Source organism: Camelus bactrianus, chromosome 29, assembly GCF_048773025.1.
Source record: "Camelus bactrianus isolate YW-2024 breed Bactrian camel chromosome 29, ASM4877302v1, whole genome shotgun sequence".
NCBI lineage: Eukaryota > Metazoa > Chordata > Mammalia > Artiodactyla > Camelidae > Camelus > Camelus bactrianus.
Window position 1 is genome coordinate 4,339,691 of NC_133567.1, and position 15,825 is coordinate 4,355,515.

Genomic DNA, 15,825 nt, shown 5'->3' on the forward strand with positions numbered 1-15,825 from the left:
TATCAGGGAAAAGCCCATTTGCATTCCAGCGGATGGAGGAGTGTTTTTCTCCGTGAAAGGCAGAGGAGGTGAAAGGAAACTCTTACCCAGCTGACGTAGAGTAGGAATATGCTCTCTTGATACCTCAATTTAATTTTCCCCTGAAAAACTTCACTACACATGGTTTAATTTATGGGACCCCTTTGGTGAATAAAATATGTCCAATTCTTTAAAAAACAATAATAAATATGAAGTAAAAAAAGTCAAAAATAGTTTAAAGGCTGTAAGCAACTCGAGGGTAGGGACTTCACTGACAAAATATGTAGAAATGTACATATTTAAGAAATATCAAATTCATGTGTCTTGATGTATTCGAATCAAAGAATTTTTTTTTTAATGACAGAGCACTTATATACAGTGGAGGGTAAAACTTTACTTCAAACAGGAAACACTGGACAGATTCTTGTACGAAGATACTTATAGCAACAAATTACATATAAATAACAGTTCAGTACAGAACTGACTGAACTAGTCACAGGACTGGCAGAGCACCAGGCAGCGACCACAAGTCGTGTAAGAAGGCTGAGCGACGTGAAAGCACGAGTCGGCCACACAAACAAAAACCAGCACAAACACCCGGACTCAACTGTGTGACAAATTTTAGGGGACTATTACTTTCTTCTTTATATTTACTTTATTTGCCACAGTTTCTACAGTGAACATTTTTGTTAGTTAAAAAATTTCTTTGAAGATTCTTTGAAAAGCATAAATTAAAACCGATTTGACATCAACACAAAATCCAAGTAAGCACACAAATGCCTTGTGTATACATGTCACTAAAGAACAGGGTGAAGAAAATCATTTTAAAAAGCATCACTTACCCTATTAAAGTATAATGTTAAATTATTATAATAAAATATTAAAACTGGCTAAGAATATTTTATTTCCTGAGCCATAAGTGCATATTTAAAAATACCTCAGAAAAAGGGATAATACCTCAAAATTACATATTCTCCTACAGAATAAGTTTAACACTTGAATTTATCCAAATTAAATCATGTCCCCTGAAATGTGAATAAACTTCAAATCCCTTACAACAGACATCGTCCTGAAACACAGGGGGCTGTTAGTGGGAGGGGGATTACACCCCGAGTCCCGCAAAGGAGGCCACTGAGCACCTGTGTCACGGGTTTAAAGCAGCGGCCAGCAGCAGCGCACGCAGCACAGTCTGGTCACGGAGCGCCGCGGTGTCACCTGGCCTGGTGTGAGGCGACCACGAGAGGTGCGGGAGCGGTGCTGCCTGGCAAGGGCATTAGCATTAGCTGGTAGACACTAGAAATGCAATACACCAGTGGCACGGGGTTCCCACTTGCAAGCCTGCCGCAGACCACTGCTCTGACCCTGAGTCCCCCAGCGGGGACACACCTGGCCCACAGCGCAGATCACAGGAGCTCAGGCCTGGCCCTGACATCCGAGGCTCTATGCTGGCTCCTTTTCCTGGCTTCCTGGTGTGTCTTGGGCACACAACAACCTCTCTGCTCCTCAGTGTCCTTATGGGAAAACCGTAAAATGGAGATAATACATGGACTCAGTCTAGTGTAAGATTTAAAAGAGCCGATGCATTTGACACCACACAGCGTAGTTAAGTGCTCAAAACAGACTTGCAGGCACATGCTGGATTAAAGTGACAACACATTAGCCTGGTAAGCACGTCGCTGGGGGTCTCTGCTAGCAACAGCCTTTCATTTCAGGGTGCACACCCTCAAGCGTCTATTTCAAAATCTGCCCTTCCTTCCACGTCTTTCTGGGAAACCACCTTGACACCCAAGACCACGGTATAGAAAGCACATCTTTGTTACTCCTATTAAGTCCTCTGTACTTTTTTATAGTCCCAAAACAAAAGAGACCAACAAGGAAGTTACAAAGTGGGAAAGAAAAACACCAAGTCCCTGAAAACAGGCCGCTCCAGGGCAGCATCCACCACGGCCAAGTGAAGAGCCACCACCAATCATTAAATGCGCGTCACAGTCTCTCCAGTGGTGAAGAATGAATATCCTGGAGAGAAACTTATTGCTGACTCAGTTATTCAGAAAGACACAATGATTTCTGAAGTGAATCAAACAGGAAATGGGTAAATTTTGGTGTATCAGTTGTATATAATATTATTTCATTTTTAAAAATCTCTCCACTGAGAAAATCAACCTTATTTTGAACAAAACGGAAGTAAATGCTAAGTAATTACAGCATCTTCAGAACAGTCTTCCATACTGCTTTAACTAGCCTCTTACTCTTTCAAACGTCTTAAATGTAGCCGTTTTCATTTTAGCTTATACTAACAGCCTACACTACCATGTGGTTCTTTGTTTAATGGAAACTAACGTGCTTAGGAAAAAAACCATTTTAAAAAAGACATACATACACACACTGCATGCAGCAGATGACAGGAAACTGTAACCATCCCTTCCGTCGCGCTTTTCAGTGTTTTCTCAACCAGTCAAATGGAACGACGAGGCGGTTTCAGAGCCATGCAACGCACAGGAGCAGCGGTCAACGCAGCTTAGCTTACCGTGCCACACTGCCGCGTGTCCGTCCCACAGGGTCGCCACCGTCTTCCTCGCACCATCCCACAGATTGTGGGAATAAGCTTCTCTTAACACATTCTTCCTCTTATAAATGTGTAAGAAAATAATGGTAAGGTAGAGAAGAAAGATGGTAAAGTAGGGAAGTATTAAAAGTATCAGGGGTGTGAAAACCCACAAGAGGTAGTTGGCAAAGTTCACATAGTCCTCCAGCTGCTCCACACCAAACCATTCTTCAAGCACGTGGATCAGACAGGTCATATAGGGCATGGAGTCCTGTCCTGCACCACAGGTCTGATTTTTGTCTATCATTTTTCTTTAGGTGAAAATGACAAATTCAGTCTCTTTCTTCATCGTCATGGCAGGTCTTTAATTTTGCCACTAGAAGGGAAAAATAATCCAATGTTATTCTCTTCAAGGCTGAAAGGTTAAATGTTGTAGTCCACATAAATACTATGTAGAGCATTCCTTAATCCCCCAAAATGAGATTATTAACGGTTAACCGTGTTGCAGATTTAAATGTTAAAATTATATGGTTTCATTTGTCCACCATGAAGTGTGTCAGTTTAGCTTCTGAAATAACTCACAAGCTATAATTATGAGAGGAAAATAAAGCTGACAAATGAAATTTCAGATTGGTCTTAATAATCAGACTTGTATCTTAAGTGGATCATTCTAAACATCTGTATCAAAATAAGTTACACTGAGATAACTGTTCTTCACAGGAAAGATCACTCTGCTTCAATAAAAGTTACCCAATTCTTCAGGAAATGATGACACACATGTAGTATTACCCTTTACAAGTAGGTTTGTAGAAAAGCAATCTGTTCTTTTGACATTACGCAATAATAAAATTCTATCAGTATCACTTTTATCTTATAGTCACTAAAATTTCTCTTGTATCTTAAGTGATTGAAAGTGTAGCATACAATTATTTTATGTCACTCTGTAAACCAGTCATTTAACTTACCAGAAATGTATAAATGTCTTGTCCCAAGCTTCAACGTATGTATTCTGGAAAACACAGTGTACAAACGGAAGAAAATGTGATTTTAAAAAAAGATAACCATTAGTACCCAGAGATAGAATTTCTATAAAATAGAAAGAGACAAAAGTATGACAAATGTGCTTACAGCCCTACGCTAGTGTATCCCAATCGAAAATTACACTCACGCTACGCAAGCTTTCAGTGAGGACACCTCTAAATACTGCTTAGTTCCACCTTATAAAGCCCCACCTGAGGCTTTTAAATTCAGAGCTATAATAAATTTGCTTCCTCAGAGGAAAAGGAGGAAGATGTGTAACTGACTGTGACTCTTTTCGGTGACTGCCCGGTAATAAGTGGTGGTCAGACATGACCTTCGATGACACAACTGTATTAGCCCTCACGATCACCTTCTCCCACGTAAGACTTCCTTCTTGCATTCCTGTTTTCTCTGCTTCTCATCGCACTCTTAGAGAGAGTTCACCACTATTCCATACCACACAACCGTAAGGAAAACCACCTCAAGCCCTTCGTGGATGAGGCAGGAAATGAAAAAAAAGAAAGGAGGGGATGGAGGGAGGGAGAGACAGACACAGCAGCAATTAGATGCTGTCTTCAAGCCAGCATCGTCCAGCCCACCAGCGTATCAGCAGGGCATGCACTTTGACTTGTTCTTCCAAGGATGGAAGATTTAGTCTGATCTCCTGGTAACCAACAGAACCCATCTGTGAGAAATCTGGGCCTGTTCTGGTAACAGAGGGTGAACATGTAACACATTACACCCACAACCTGTGCTTTATGTACACGACAGTCTAGGCAACCCACCTAAAGAGGCAAACCACTATAATTTACCAGGGTTTGATCATTCAGAGCGCAACGCAGCAAAACTTACTACTTTTTAACTTGAGAGCTTTCCTCACTAGGATGGCTATAACCAAAAAAAAAGGGAAAACAACAAGTGTTGATGACGATGTGGAGAAATTAGAACCTTCACATTTGCTGGTGGGGATATAAAACGGTGCAGTCACTGCAGAGATCAGTGTGGCACTCCTCAAAAAGCTAAACACAGAGACGCCGTTTGACCCATTAATCCTAGTCCTACGTATAAACCCAAGAGAACTAAAAACATGTATCACCCCAAAATTTGCACACAAACGTTGACAAGAGCATTATTCATAACAGCCAGAAAGTAGAAACAACCAACTGTCCATCAACTGACGAATGGATGGAAATACACTAACCCATAAAGCGGACTGTCACTCGGGCACAAAAAGGAATGAAATACTACTTCAGAATACAGTATGCGTGAACCTTGAAAACGTCATACTAAATGTAAAAAGTCAGATACTAAAGACCACATTTTGTATGATTTCATTTATATGAAGTATCCAAAGTAGGCTAGCCCACACGGACAGAAAGGCTAGTGGTGGCCAGGGCTGAAGGGGGCAGTGGCTGCTAATGGAAACAGTGGTGTCTTCTGGGGATAACCAAAATGTTCCAGAATCAGGTAGTAGGGATGGTTGGAAAACCTTGTAAATAAACTAAAAACCAATGGGTTGTATATTTCTAAATGTTATGATTAACTTTATCAGAACAGAAAAAGAGCTTCAAATATTGTTAATAAATTAAAATTTATGATAGCTTCTCAAATATGTTAAAAGGAGCTTCTCCTAGGCCTGACAATCAGTCGTTTTGGTGCTCTGACCCTTGCTGCTTGATACAATTTTCCCAGGAGTCCAGTCTCATTTCCAATTTTCAAAAGGATTGTAAAATCTTGTGGTTCTAAAAAAATTTTTAGTGCCTCCTCCCACCCAAATCGGTAGTAGAACTACACCTCTCAGCCCCAGTCACACTCTGCTTTATGACACATACTTAACAAGCACAGTCGAGGGAAGAGGGGCTGTGCACAGGAGGCCCCGTGACAGCGGCCACACAGAGACCTTCCTGAGATCCAGCACCCCCCGACAGCGCCCTGGGAGCTGCAGTCAAGAACCGCCTCCACAAACGGCCAGACTGGATCCTGACGTGAAACCTCCAGAACAGAAAGCTCAAAAGGTGCCGTTCCATCTGCAAACCAAGATCGCTGGATTTTCCCCACCGGACCTAGTTCTGTACCACAGAGCCTCTCCCAAGAGACAGCTGGTGTGAGCTGCGTCACAACAGGTGGTCTGGGAAGGCCTCTCTAAAAGGTATATTTGAACAAAGACCCAAGCAAACCATGTGGGTATGTGGAAGAGAATTCCTGGCCAGAAGAGCAGTGAGTACAAAGGATGTGCACTTGGCGTGGTCAGAGGTGCAGCCACCGGGCAAGCCGAGGAAGTGACACGGCGGCACTGGTAGGCCGGCTGTTACCTGGTGAGATGCAAAAGGCAGGGCGGGGGATGCCTGCCGTGGGCTCCGAATGACCCTGTGCCAGGAACACACTGTGCAGGAAGCCAACAGGATGTGACCGCAGGAAGTGAGACAAGTGAGGAACATGGCTGGGACAGGTGTGGCAGGGTGAAATCTACAACAGATGATCAGCTTCTGGATATATTTTGAGATTAAAACCAACAGGGTTCGCTGGGGAATGGACGGAGCATGTGAGTGAGAGGAGTCTGGGATACTGCACAGTTTTTTTGGCAAAGTGGGTTTGTATCCTGGGAAGCTCTGCCACTTACTGTGTGACCTAGACAAGCTACCTAACATCTCTTTGCCTCAGTTTCTCCACCTACAAAATTAGGATAATAACAGTCCCTACCCAGTAAGACTGTTGTGGAGATTGTAATTAAATAAAGCTTAGAAGCGTGCCCCCACCATACACACACCAAACAGGTACTGCCACCATCAGCATCATCGCTGGCTTGCTTGTGAAGAGGGAGTGGCAGGCAGAACAGGCTTAGGGGTGGAATGGCCATCACAGATTCAGTTTTGAACATGTTAAGATTCTACTGGACGTCCCAATAGGCAGCAGGACATAAGCAGAGTTTAGCAGGAAGATCACGGCTAGAGAAACATACCTGGGAATGGGCCACATACAGACCAGTACTGAAAACCATGAATCTAAAGAAGATATAAAATAAAAGTGAATCTCCAAGGCTAAGCCTTGGGGCACTCAACACTTCAGAAGTTGGGAAGACAAGAAGGAACCAGCATCCTCCTGCCAGGAGTGGCATCTTGGACAGCAAAGTAAGACAGTGTTTCAGGAAGGGAAGAGTGCTCAACTGTTTCCAGTGATGCTGGGAGGTCTAGTCAGGTAAGGAATGACCACTAATCACCGGACTGTACAACACAAAGGCACTGGCAACCCCTGGTAAGACATGTTCTGATACAGTGGGGATGAAAGTCAGATGAAGTAAGTCCAAAAAAGAACAGGAGGGGACGAATTGGAAATAGCACATATGGACGACTCGTCAGAGGAATGCTGTTGCAAAAAGGAACAGAAAACAGGTGGGTATCCAGAAGGGAATGTGGGTCAAGTGTGCTGTTTTACGATGAAAGAAAATACAGCAGTTTTTAATACCAAGGATGATGTGTCAATGGGAGAATGCGAAATGGATGATTCAAGAGAGAAGACAGCTGTCGGGGCCCAGGCCAGAGGGGGAAGAGTACAGTGTACAGGAACCAGGATGGCCCAAAGAAGACTCGCATCGCTGGGTTCTTAGTTCACTGACTCAATGGATATTTATCATGTAGTTTGTGCTCGGCACTATTCTAAGCACAGGGGATACATCAGCAAACAAAACAGATGGCTATACGGCAAGACATACGTAAAAGCACCTAGAGTAATATGCCTAGGTCACAGCAGGCACCTGACACACGCTCGCTAACTAAATACAGGCAGATCTGAACTCTGTTCATCCCAATCTTTGACAAAGATGTGGACCAAGACAGCGTCTGAAAACTTGTCACTAGAGAACTATCAGCGGAATTTAAGCAACAAGGTTTTGAGTTGATAAAATACTTCTGATAATATGAGAAAATGGCTTTAGAACTCAATGAACGCAACCACTTGATTTTGCAACAAAGTTAAACACAGAAAGCCAATGTGACTTGTCCAAAGGTATTAAATTAATTCAGGGAAGAGCCAAGAGCCAAAATGAACACCCAGCACTCCGGCTTCCTACTCTGGTTTCATCATACCTTCTGTAAGTCTCTCTCTGACAGAAAAGCGGGAAATATTGAGATTACAATTTCTATCTTTCCTCTACTTCTGCCTGGCCCTCTCCCTCTCCAGTTTACCATGGGCAATACTTGACTCCTCACCACTTTATTTTCATTCAATAAAAACTATAATTGTTAAAAGATGTTTTGGGGTAAATATAGTATTTCAGTTACCAAAAGTCCAGGTTATTTCCTTTGGGGTAGATATAATATTTTACTTACCAAAAGTCCAGGTTATTTCCTATCCAAAAGAAAAAAATAATCTATAGAAAAACAGAGTCCTATGCATCACATACAAAATACTTTAATTTTCCCATCTGGAATTCATGTAACTTGTAAGGAAAAGTTGATAAGTTGAAAAGCTAGCATGTTGATACTGATGGCAAGGAACATCTACAATAATTAACTTTAAAAATATTTAAAGTCACAATGTCTAAAAAATTAAGAAAACAGGAAATTTTTTGGTTTTTTTCTAAAAACCTTAAGGAAAAAAATCTTTTTTTAAACCATCATGAGTACTTTTACCACCATGGATGGTAGCAGATTCATTTTACTTTTAGTATATGAGCTGCACTGAGGATGTGCTGAAAATGCCAATTAAATGAAATACTCATTGAAATAGAAATTAATTTTTCCCTTTTCTTTTCACATATTTAATAATGGTTTAACAGGGGTTAAGTACTCGTTTTAGTAAATAAGCATTCTACTTCAAACCATCAACAAAGCTGAAGTTTAAGATTTCAGTTACGATATCTGCCAAACTCAGTATTTTAACTTTAAAACAATACCTTCTGGATTTCAAGCTTCAAAATCTAGGTTCTGGTATGGATTACCTTTCAAGATGCCCCCCCCCAAGCCCCTAATCCTAGAATGTCTTTCAACTTCTAGCTAAAATCTTCCACTCTGAAAATTACTGTTCTACCCTTACTTTCTTGACTATTCTCATCCCCAAAAATGCTGCACACCCATGCTGGTGTTTCAGTAACTATGCAGCACTCTTATCTTTTCGAATCACTAAAATGGGTGTATCTGACATCAAAGGAAGGCGGCAGTAAGGATGCGGGAACCAACATTTCATTCGAAAATTAACCTTCAATTTCCACCCAACAGTAAACGCGACTACAATATTAGGGACCATTCTAAGTGTCTGATTTTACCTCAGCTCTAATATATTCTGAAGAAACATCAACCCAGTTTCAGCATCAACAGACAAACCAAGTCCGAAGGAACCCAACAGCCTGCGAGTCTGAACACGCTTCTCGGAGGAAGCTGCCTGGGCAGCCGCCTTCGGCAAATCCAGCGGCGCCGTTCCAGCTCCGACATGCTGGTTGGTGCACAAGTTGTTTTTCGTATTAACCAGCAGCGTGAGGGCAGAGACCTGTTCCACAGGCTGCAAACCCCGGGCCGAGTCGGTGCCAGGCGCCGTCGAGTGTCCTAACAGCACGCAGGGGCTGGCCACACACGGCTCCCTCCAGTCCCTTCGGCCGCCCTAGGACGCAGGGCTGCTAACGACCCCTGTTCACAGGCGACCACAACAGGGCTCGGAGAGGTCAGGTCTCCCGCCCGGGGACACGCAGGAGGTGAAGGGGCACCGGGCAGGACCCCAAGCCCGGCGCGTCTGGCCCCGAGCCCCCTCCCCACTGGCATCCTCAGCTTCCACACCCGCTGGGCGGGATGCGGATCCCGGTTAAGCCCAGAGGCCTGCACCGAGGGCGTCCGCGCACCGCCCACCACGGAAGCGGAGACCAAACCCGCCGAACCGCAGCGTCTGCGCGCGAGGGGACATGCGGGCCGAGGTGAGTGGGCTCGCTGGGACCCAGGCAAGGCCTCCGCTCCCGACCTCTCCGCGCCCGCCGGAGCCGAACCCCGAGTCCGGGAGAAGCCGAGCCCGCCCGCCCCGGCCGGGGACCGCGGGCGGTCCCGGGAGACCAGACGCGCGGCCTCGGTGTCCCGGCCCCGGAGTCTGCCCGGGGGCCGACGGGCGCGGGGAGGCGCGGCGGGGACGAAGCACCTCGGGCGGGAGGGGCAGACGCGGCTCGACTCACCCTCACCCTGCAGCAGCGGCGGGAGCTCTTCGGTGGCTCGCGGAGGGAAGTGCAGAAACTCCAGCGGCTGGGTCTCCGGAGCGACCCGGGAGCAAAAAGCCGAGCAGCCGCTGCAGCCCGGACGGCGCTGAGTGTGACACGGCCCTCGCCCCTCCCCTTCCTGTGGCCTCCCGGAACTACTTCCGCCGGCGGCTCCCAGCTCGCTCCTGTCTCGAGCGGCCCCGGGCTCGTTCCTCAGCCTCAAGCCGGGCGCACCGGCGGCGGGGCCTCCCCTCCGTCTCCAGGAACCGGGCAGTGGCTGGGAGGCCGTCCCGCCCGTGTGCCGCGGTAAGATGTGCTGCGAGAAGTGGAGCAGCGTGGCCGAAATGTGCCTCTTCCTTGAAGACCGGGAGGAGGCCGCGACGATCCTGTGCCTCTGCTCCCGGGCGTTCGTGGAGTAAGTGGGGCGCTCCCCTCGGTTTCTCGGACTTGATGGCTTGCAGACCCGCGGTGGTGGTCGGCCCCGAAGCCGCGGCCGGGGTATCCGGGGGGCGGGTGGAGCGAGGCTTAGGAAAGAGGGAGAGGCGCTCTCGGACCGGAGGGGCGGTCGCTTGCTGCGGTTGTGGGAAGGGGTCAACCCACCCTGCGGGCGGTTAGGAGGAGATGTAGCAGCGATGTCTGTCCTTTTACCCTTACGCCTCGAGGGGAAAGTTACCACCCGGGGGAAGTGAAATGAGAGATGAAAGCGCTCCGGGAGGTGACATCACGGAATGAAGGTCTGAAGAGCGCCTTTTTTGGTTAACATTTCTTTTCAAACCTTGAGACTTATATTCAAGGGCACATGCACGTGAATAGAACTCGCGTTTAACTACGATTACATCAGTTTTTGAGCTGTCTTATTTTTGGAAAATACTTGTTTTGGCCAAAAATTGCCCTGCATGAGATAGCTAGTGGGTAGGAAAAAACTAAAGAATTGGATGCTAGAAATTTTTTTTTTTTGACATTAGGTGTGTGAGTTCCACCACTTAATCCTTATTTTTAATCTCTAAAACAAGCGTATTTACGCTAATCCTCTCATTGGTTTATTATTAGATTCAGCTTGTGGGAGTGAGTTTCATGTGATAGACTTTTAATATAGTTTAATGTAGTAGAAGTTCAGTTTGATGGAATTCTTCCTATTCATCATGTGTTTTGGCGGGAGTAGTTGGAAAATTAACCCGAAAAGAAATTAAGTACTGGGTTACATTTAGTGTAAAACACGTCATCTCTGTGTTGCGAGTGCCCTTTTTGCTCCTCTGTGTTAAGTACTGGTTGGCACAGCCCGTCCCTACATCCTTTGAGTTTACTTTCTAGCAAAAGTGGTCAATATTGAGACAGCTGTTACCTAATTATTTGGTTAATCATCGTTGTAAGTACAAGATGGGAGAGAAGTATAAGGTGCTACTATAGCAAAACCGCAACCTTTCACCACAGATCACAGAGACTCCTTGGAGGAAGTAGCGTTTGAAAAGAGGTCCAGAGGGTTAGAGGAAATAAACTGGGATGCATCTGAGTGACCGGAAGCAATCCCAGCAGAGCAGAACTTTGTGAAAGCCTCGAGGGAGCCAAAGAAAGCCTGGGAAAGAAAAACAGAAATAGGGTTGGTGAGATAGTCAGGATCAAAACGCACCACTTTGTGGAAGACACGTTCAGATTTGCATCTTTAAAAGTTATACTAGTAGCAGCAAGGGGGATGGTTTGGAGGAAGAGAGCCACTTAAAAACATTTTCCACTTAAAAACAGCAGATTATGGTGGCCTGGATTAAGATTGGTAGTAGTGGAAATGGAGTGGGTGAAATTATTGGAGAGAAACTGTTGAGGTTAGAGGATTGGCTTGAATGTGAGGGAATGAGAGAAAGATGAGGACTGGAAGGTAGAGACTAGTTTTCTGGCCTAACGATGCTTTTCACTGAGATAGGGATCTCTGGAAAGTCTTGGATTTTAATTTTAGGCCAGCACAGGGAGGATAATCAGTTTTGCACAGTTTGATTTTGGAGGAGCTATGAGATATCCAAAGGTAGATGTTAAAAGGTGGTTGGTTATATTGGTTTGGAGCTCTCAAGAAGTCTGGGCTGATCTTAAGAACTTGAACCATTCTAGTGCAAGTAGTAATTAAAGCCACTCATTTAGCACCAGATCCATCCCTGAGGAATTGCAATGCTTTTTAAAGAGTAAAAGAGAAGAAGAGATGGATTAACTGAGAAAGAGTAGAAGATGAGTTCAATTGTACGGTCAGCAGATTTTTGGAGGAGGGAGTCCACGGGAAAGCTGCTAGAATATCCAGCAAAACGAGGACTGAAAATATCTACTAGAACTGGGGGGAAAAAAAACTCTGTCGGCTTGATGTCTTGCTAAATGCCGGGATCTAAGTTTCACATTTCATACTTTTCTTTCCTATTTAAGCATCCCAGCAGCCCCTAGCGTATGACTTGTTATCCTTCCTTTATGAGTAGGAAACTGAGTCTCAGTGACGACCTAAAATAAAATCTCACAGCCAGGCAGGTGGTTTATACCCCAGGTCTGCGTGGCTCCGTAACCTTTCTGCTGTCCCACTAATTCGTCTGGAACGTGATTCTGTTGACTCTTCCTGCTGAAGGTGTTTCAGTGGTCTAAAGTCAGTGGGACCACGGGAGAGCTGTCCAAATGCTTTAACACAGCGTGTCTTAGTTAAGGTAGAAGAGCCTGTGTTTACCTCAGACCACACACCCAGTGTCTGTCTGGTTTCACATCCCGACTCTACCAAAAACGAGCTGTGTGGCCTTGGGTGAGTCACAACTTTTCCGTGCTCAGCACCTTCAGAAAGGACTTCCTTTCCCTTTTACTGCTCAGGGTGAATCCACAGTCCCTTGGCAGTGGGAAATTCCTACTTCTGCCTCAGAAATTCCAGGAGTCACTTATTCAGCCCGTGTTTTGGCCACCCACGCGTCAGGTACTGTGAGAAAAAGATGGCTGGGCATCTTAGGCAACGTAGGGATGATCCCTGCGGTCAGAGGCGTGCCGATCAGCTGCCCGGTCAGGCCTCTGAGGGGGCGGCATCTTAGTGGGGCCCCCATGCTGCAGGTCTGGTGTCCAGCTTTATAGTTCAACTCAGCATCGAGGTTCACTTGGTCTTTATACTCTGTGCCAGGTCCAGATGTTCATCCAGAATCGCCATGCTTTGTGGTTTGAGTTACGCTTAGCAAACTCAGGTTGCTTTGTAGAGAACACTTAGCAGGCGTAATGGGAAATTCTTCAAATATCAGCCATTAAAAATACACCTTTCTTTGTGATGCATGCTCTTAGAGATTCTTTTTGCCCTAAGGAAACAAAGAATTTTCATAAAAATTTAAAAGCTTGAATCCTCTCCCTCTTTTCTTAACTTTCCGTGGCAGATTATTCGTAGCCTTGGGATACGCTGGCAATATCCTTGGACACCTGGTTCACCTCTCACCCGTGGGGCATGGCTTTGTGCTCCTTCCTCCGGCCCTACCCGACTTGTTAGGCTGGCCCATTCCCCCCAAAGGCATGCAGGCTGGCACTGTGAGCGGGACTCCAGAGCACCCAGCTGTGTGTGGATGTGGGGCCAAGAGAGATTGCACTGGGACCAGCCAGAGCGCACGCTTAGTTCTCTGCCTGCAGCCTGCTAGTTAGCACTCTGCATGGAGCACTCGCTCACTCCTTTATTTATATTAACATGGACTCTGGACTGCTAGTTTATTATTAATGGGTTATATTCTGTTACTGTCGCCACTTATTAGGGTGTTCATATCATCTCAGATGTTTGATGGGAGCCCCTGGAGGTGGGCCTGTGTCCTTTCGATGTGTCCCTAGCAATCTTCTAGCTCTCCTAACCTTCTGGGACAATAAAGTAATCTTACAGTCCACGCTGCGACAAGGAATTGCCGCTTCTCCAGGCGACCCTGGTTCCTTGCAGTGGAGAGCAGTGTTTAGAAGCCAAGACGTGGGTGCGCGTTGTGCTCACTGCCCCTGGATTTTCAATGCTCTGCACCCTCTCCACAGACAGTTAGGCCACAAACGCATTCCGCAGACGAACGTGAACGTGTGTGTTGACTGTCCTTACCCTCAGTACGTTTACTTACTTGCTCACTGTAAGCAGCCCTGCAGCCATCCTGGGCCTCTTCTCCACCGGCACCTTAGTGCCCACATCCTTGTGTACTGATGGGCACACCATGGATGCCCTTTTGCAGCTCTCAGCACCCCTCACCCTGGGCCTCACATTAGGGGTCAGTGGACGAGCTGCCAGAGGACATTGCTCTTCATCCCTTCCCCATTCACTGTCCAGCTGAGTCCCCACCTACTCTAAGTTTTATAAAGTATCAAAAAATAAACAAGGATATGAAATGAAACATGAAATACACAAGAATTTTGTTTTGTTGAATTTATTGTCTCTCCATTAGAAAAGCAGTATTAGCTGTTACTTGCAGACGGCTTTGTTACAGCAATTATGACAGAGTTTATTGCAGTGTGATTTACTGGCAGGAAGATAATAATAGCAAAATTTCTCCCCTTCCCCTTTAAGTGTTCTGTTAGGTTTATTTTGGTTATTAAATTCCTATCTTAGTAAAGAAAAAAATTAGAAGTAGGTATGTAAAGGTTAGCCCTTCACTGTTTTTAAAACTCATTGAGACTGAATGGTTTATTTTGATTTATGTTCCAGTTTGAATAAATAAGAACTTCATTTTATGTTAGTCCCCAAAACAACCTTAACTCAGACCATATCTGCTAAGTTAGACTGTGGTAACTAAGCATGTCTGCTAGGCGATGGGTAGTTTGGCCTATTTGCAGATGGACTAGGGTCCGCATGTGGGTTTATAAATGCGTAAGATAAATCTTTCCATCTTTATGCTCACTTCTTACAGCAAATTTAGAGACTGTTTCACTGTTTGTGTGTCATAAGGTGGATCAGATTCTTCCCCCAATGTCCAGAACTGCCACTTAATCAATAAATTAGTAGTTACCATTATAACATACTTGCCACGTGGTGTTCACCAAATGTTGTACATAGACTGTCAATCCTTGTAACCCCATGAGGTATGTATTATTACCTCTGTATTACAGGTAAGGAAAATGTATTAGCAGATAGCTGTTCTGGTTTTTAACCTTTTTATTAATTAACCCATGCTGCCTTAAACTTGTTTTTTCTCTAAATTTATAGTTCAGTGTTTTTCAATATTGACTATTTAATTTGCTTCACAGAGATCGGAAATTATACAATTTGGGATTAAAAGGCTACTATGTGAAGGACAGTGGCTACGATGCAGGTAATACAGTGTGAAGCCATATAGCCTTTTCTTGCTAAAATCAACCATGACTAATTTAAGTTTAATTTGTTACCATAAAATATTGTGATTGGCAAATAATCCTGTAATCATAGTCAGTTCTTATTTTTTATTGCCACACGGTTCCAGAATCGCTGTCAGAGCGCATCCTCCCTTTCCTGTAGCTGGCTCGCGCTCGGACTTGAGGGGGCCTCTCTTGACTTGTGTAGCATTCCTTCCTGAGTTGTCACCATCAGATGTGAGAACCTGAAATTTGAAGCTTGGAAAAGTAGAGAACATAGTTTCCTCAGAACAATTTTAGTGTGTTAAAAGGTAAACTGAGGCACATTAAGTTTTGTTTTGTTTTTTTCCCCAAGAATTTATTTGAGTCCACATTGATTCAAATCAGGCAGCACCAAATCGAAGGTGGCTGGGAGCACTCCACCGACAGGAGCTGGGAGGGGGGTTTTTATAGAGAAGACGCAGAAGCAAGAAGCAAGGAGATTGTGTGACTGGCCACAGGCTAGGCGGCTGCCTTGTTTGGGAAGGCTTCCTTGGCCGCTTGTGGCTAGCCGCCATTCAGCTGCGTTCTCTCAGACTCAGTGCGTGGCCCTGGCTTGGCTGTGGTTCGTCTGGGAGGCTGCCACGGCACCAGAGCCGCGTCCGTGTAATGGCCTCCTCATTCAGACACTTAAACAGTTTTATAGATTAGTGATCCAGGATGAATTCCAAGTGAGCATCCATAGTCTTTTGCCTAAAGTAAAGATGCCACAACCTGGATTAACTTTCCCAAGTAACAAATACAATCTATTCTATGC

At 45.1% G+C, this 15,825-nt stretch overlaps 2 protein-coding genes across 9 annotated transcripts in view; one reads left to right on the forward strand and one right to left on the reverse strand.

The window, feature by feature from the left end:
- Positions 1-9,874, reverse strand: part of TMEM68 (transmembrane protein 68) — a 32,129-nt gene extending 22,255 nt beyond the window's left edge. For 3 of the 7 annotated variants that reach the window (XM_074354966.1, XM_074354962.1, XM_074354965.1), the window contains exons 1-3: positions 9,732-9,869; positions 3,529-3,572; positions 2,546-2,939 (exon numbers count right to left, since the gene is read on the reverse strand). In XM_074354966.1, the coding sequence (XP_074211067.1) occupies positions 2,546-2,870 (325 nt within the window). In that variant the 5' untranslated portion in view covers positions 2,871-2,939; positions 3,529-3,572; positions 9,732-9,869. The other 4 variants (XM_074354963.1, XM_010970690.3, XM_074354964.1 and 1 more) reach the window with 4 other exon arrangements.
- Positions 9,875-10,031: 157 nt separating this feature from the next.
- TGS1 (trimethylguanosine synthase 1) overlaps positions 10,032-15,825 on the forward strand; it is a 32,796-nt gene continuing 27,002 nt past the window's right edge. For both annotated transcript variants that reach the window (XR_006720348.2, XM_010970689.3), the window contains exons 1-2: positions 10,032-10,167; positions 14,946-15,010. Coding sequence is in view for 1 of the 2 variants with exons in the window: in XM_010970689.3 (XP_010968991.2) it covers positions 10,064-10,167; positions 14,946-15,010 (169 nt within the window). In the remaining variant the exon portion in view is untranslated. The remainder of the gene's footprint in view (positions 10,168-14,945; positions 15,011-15,825) is intronic.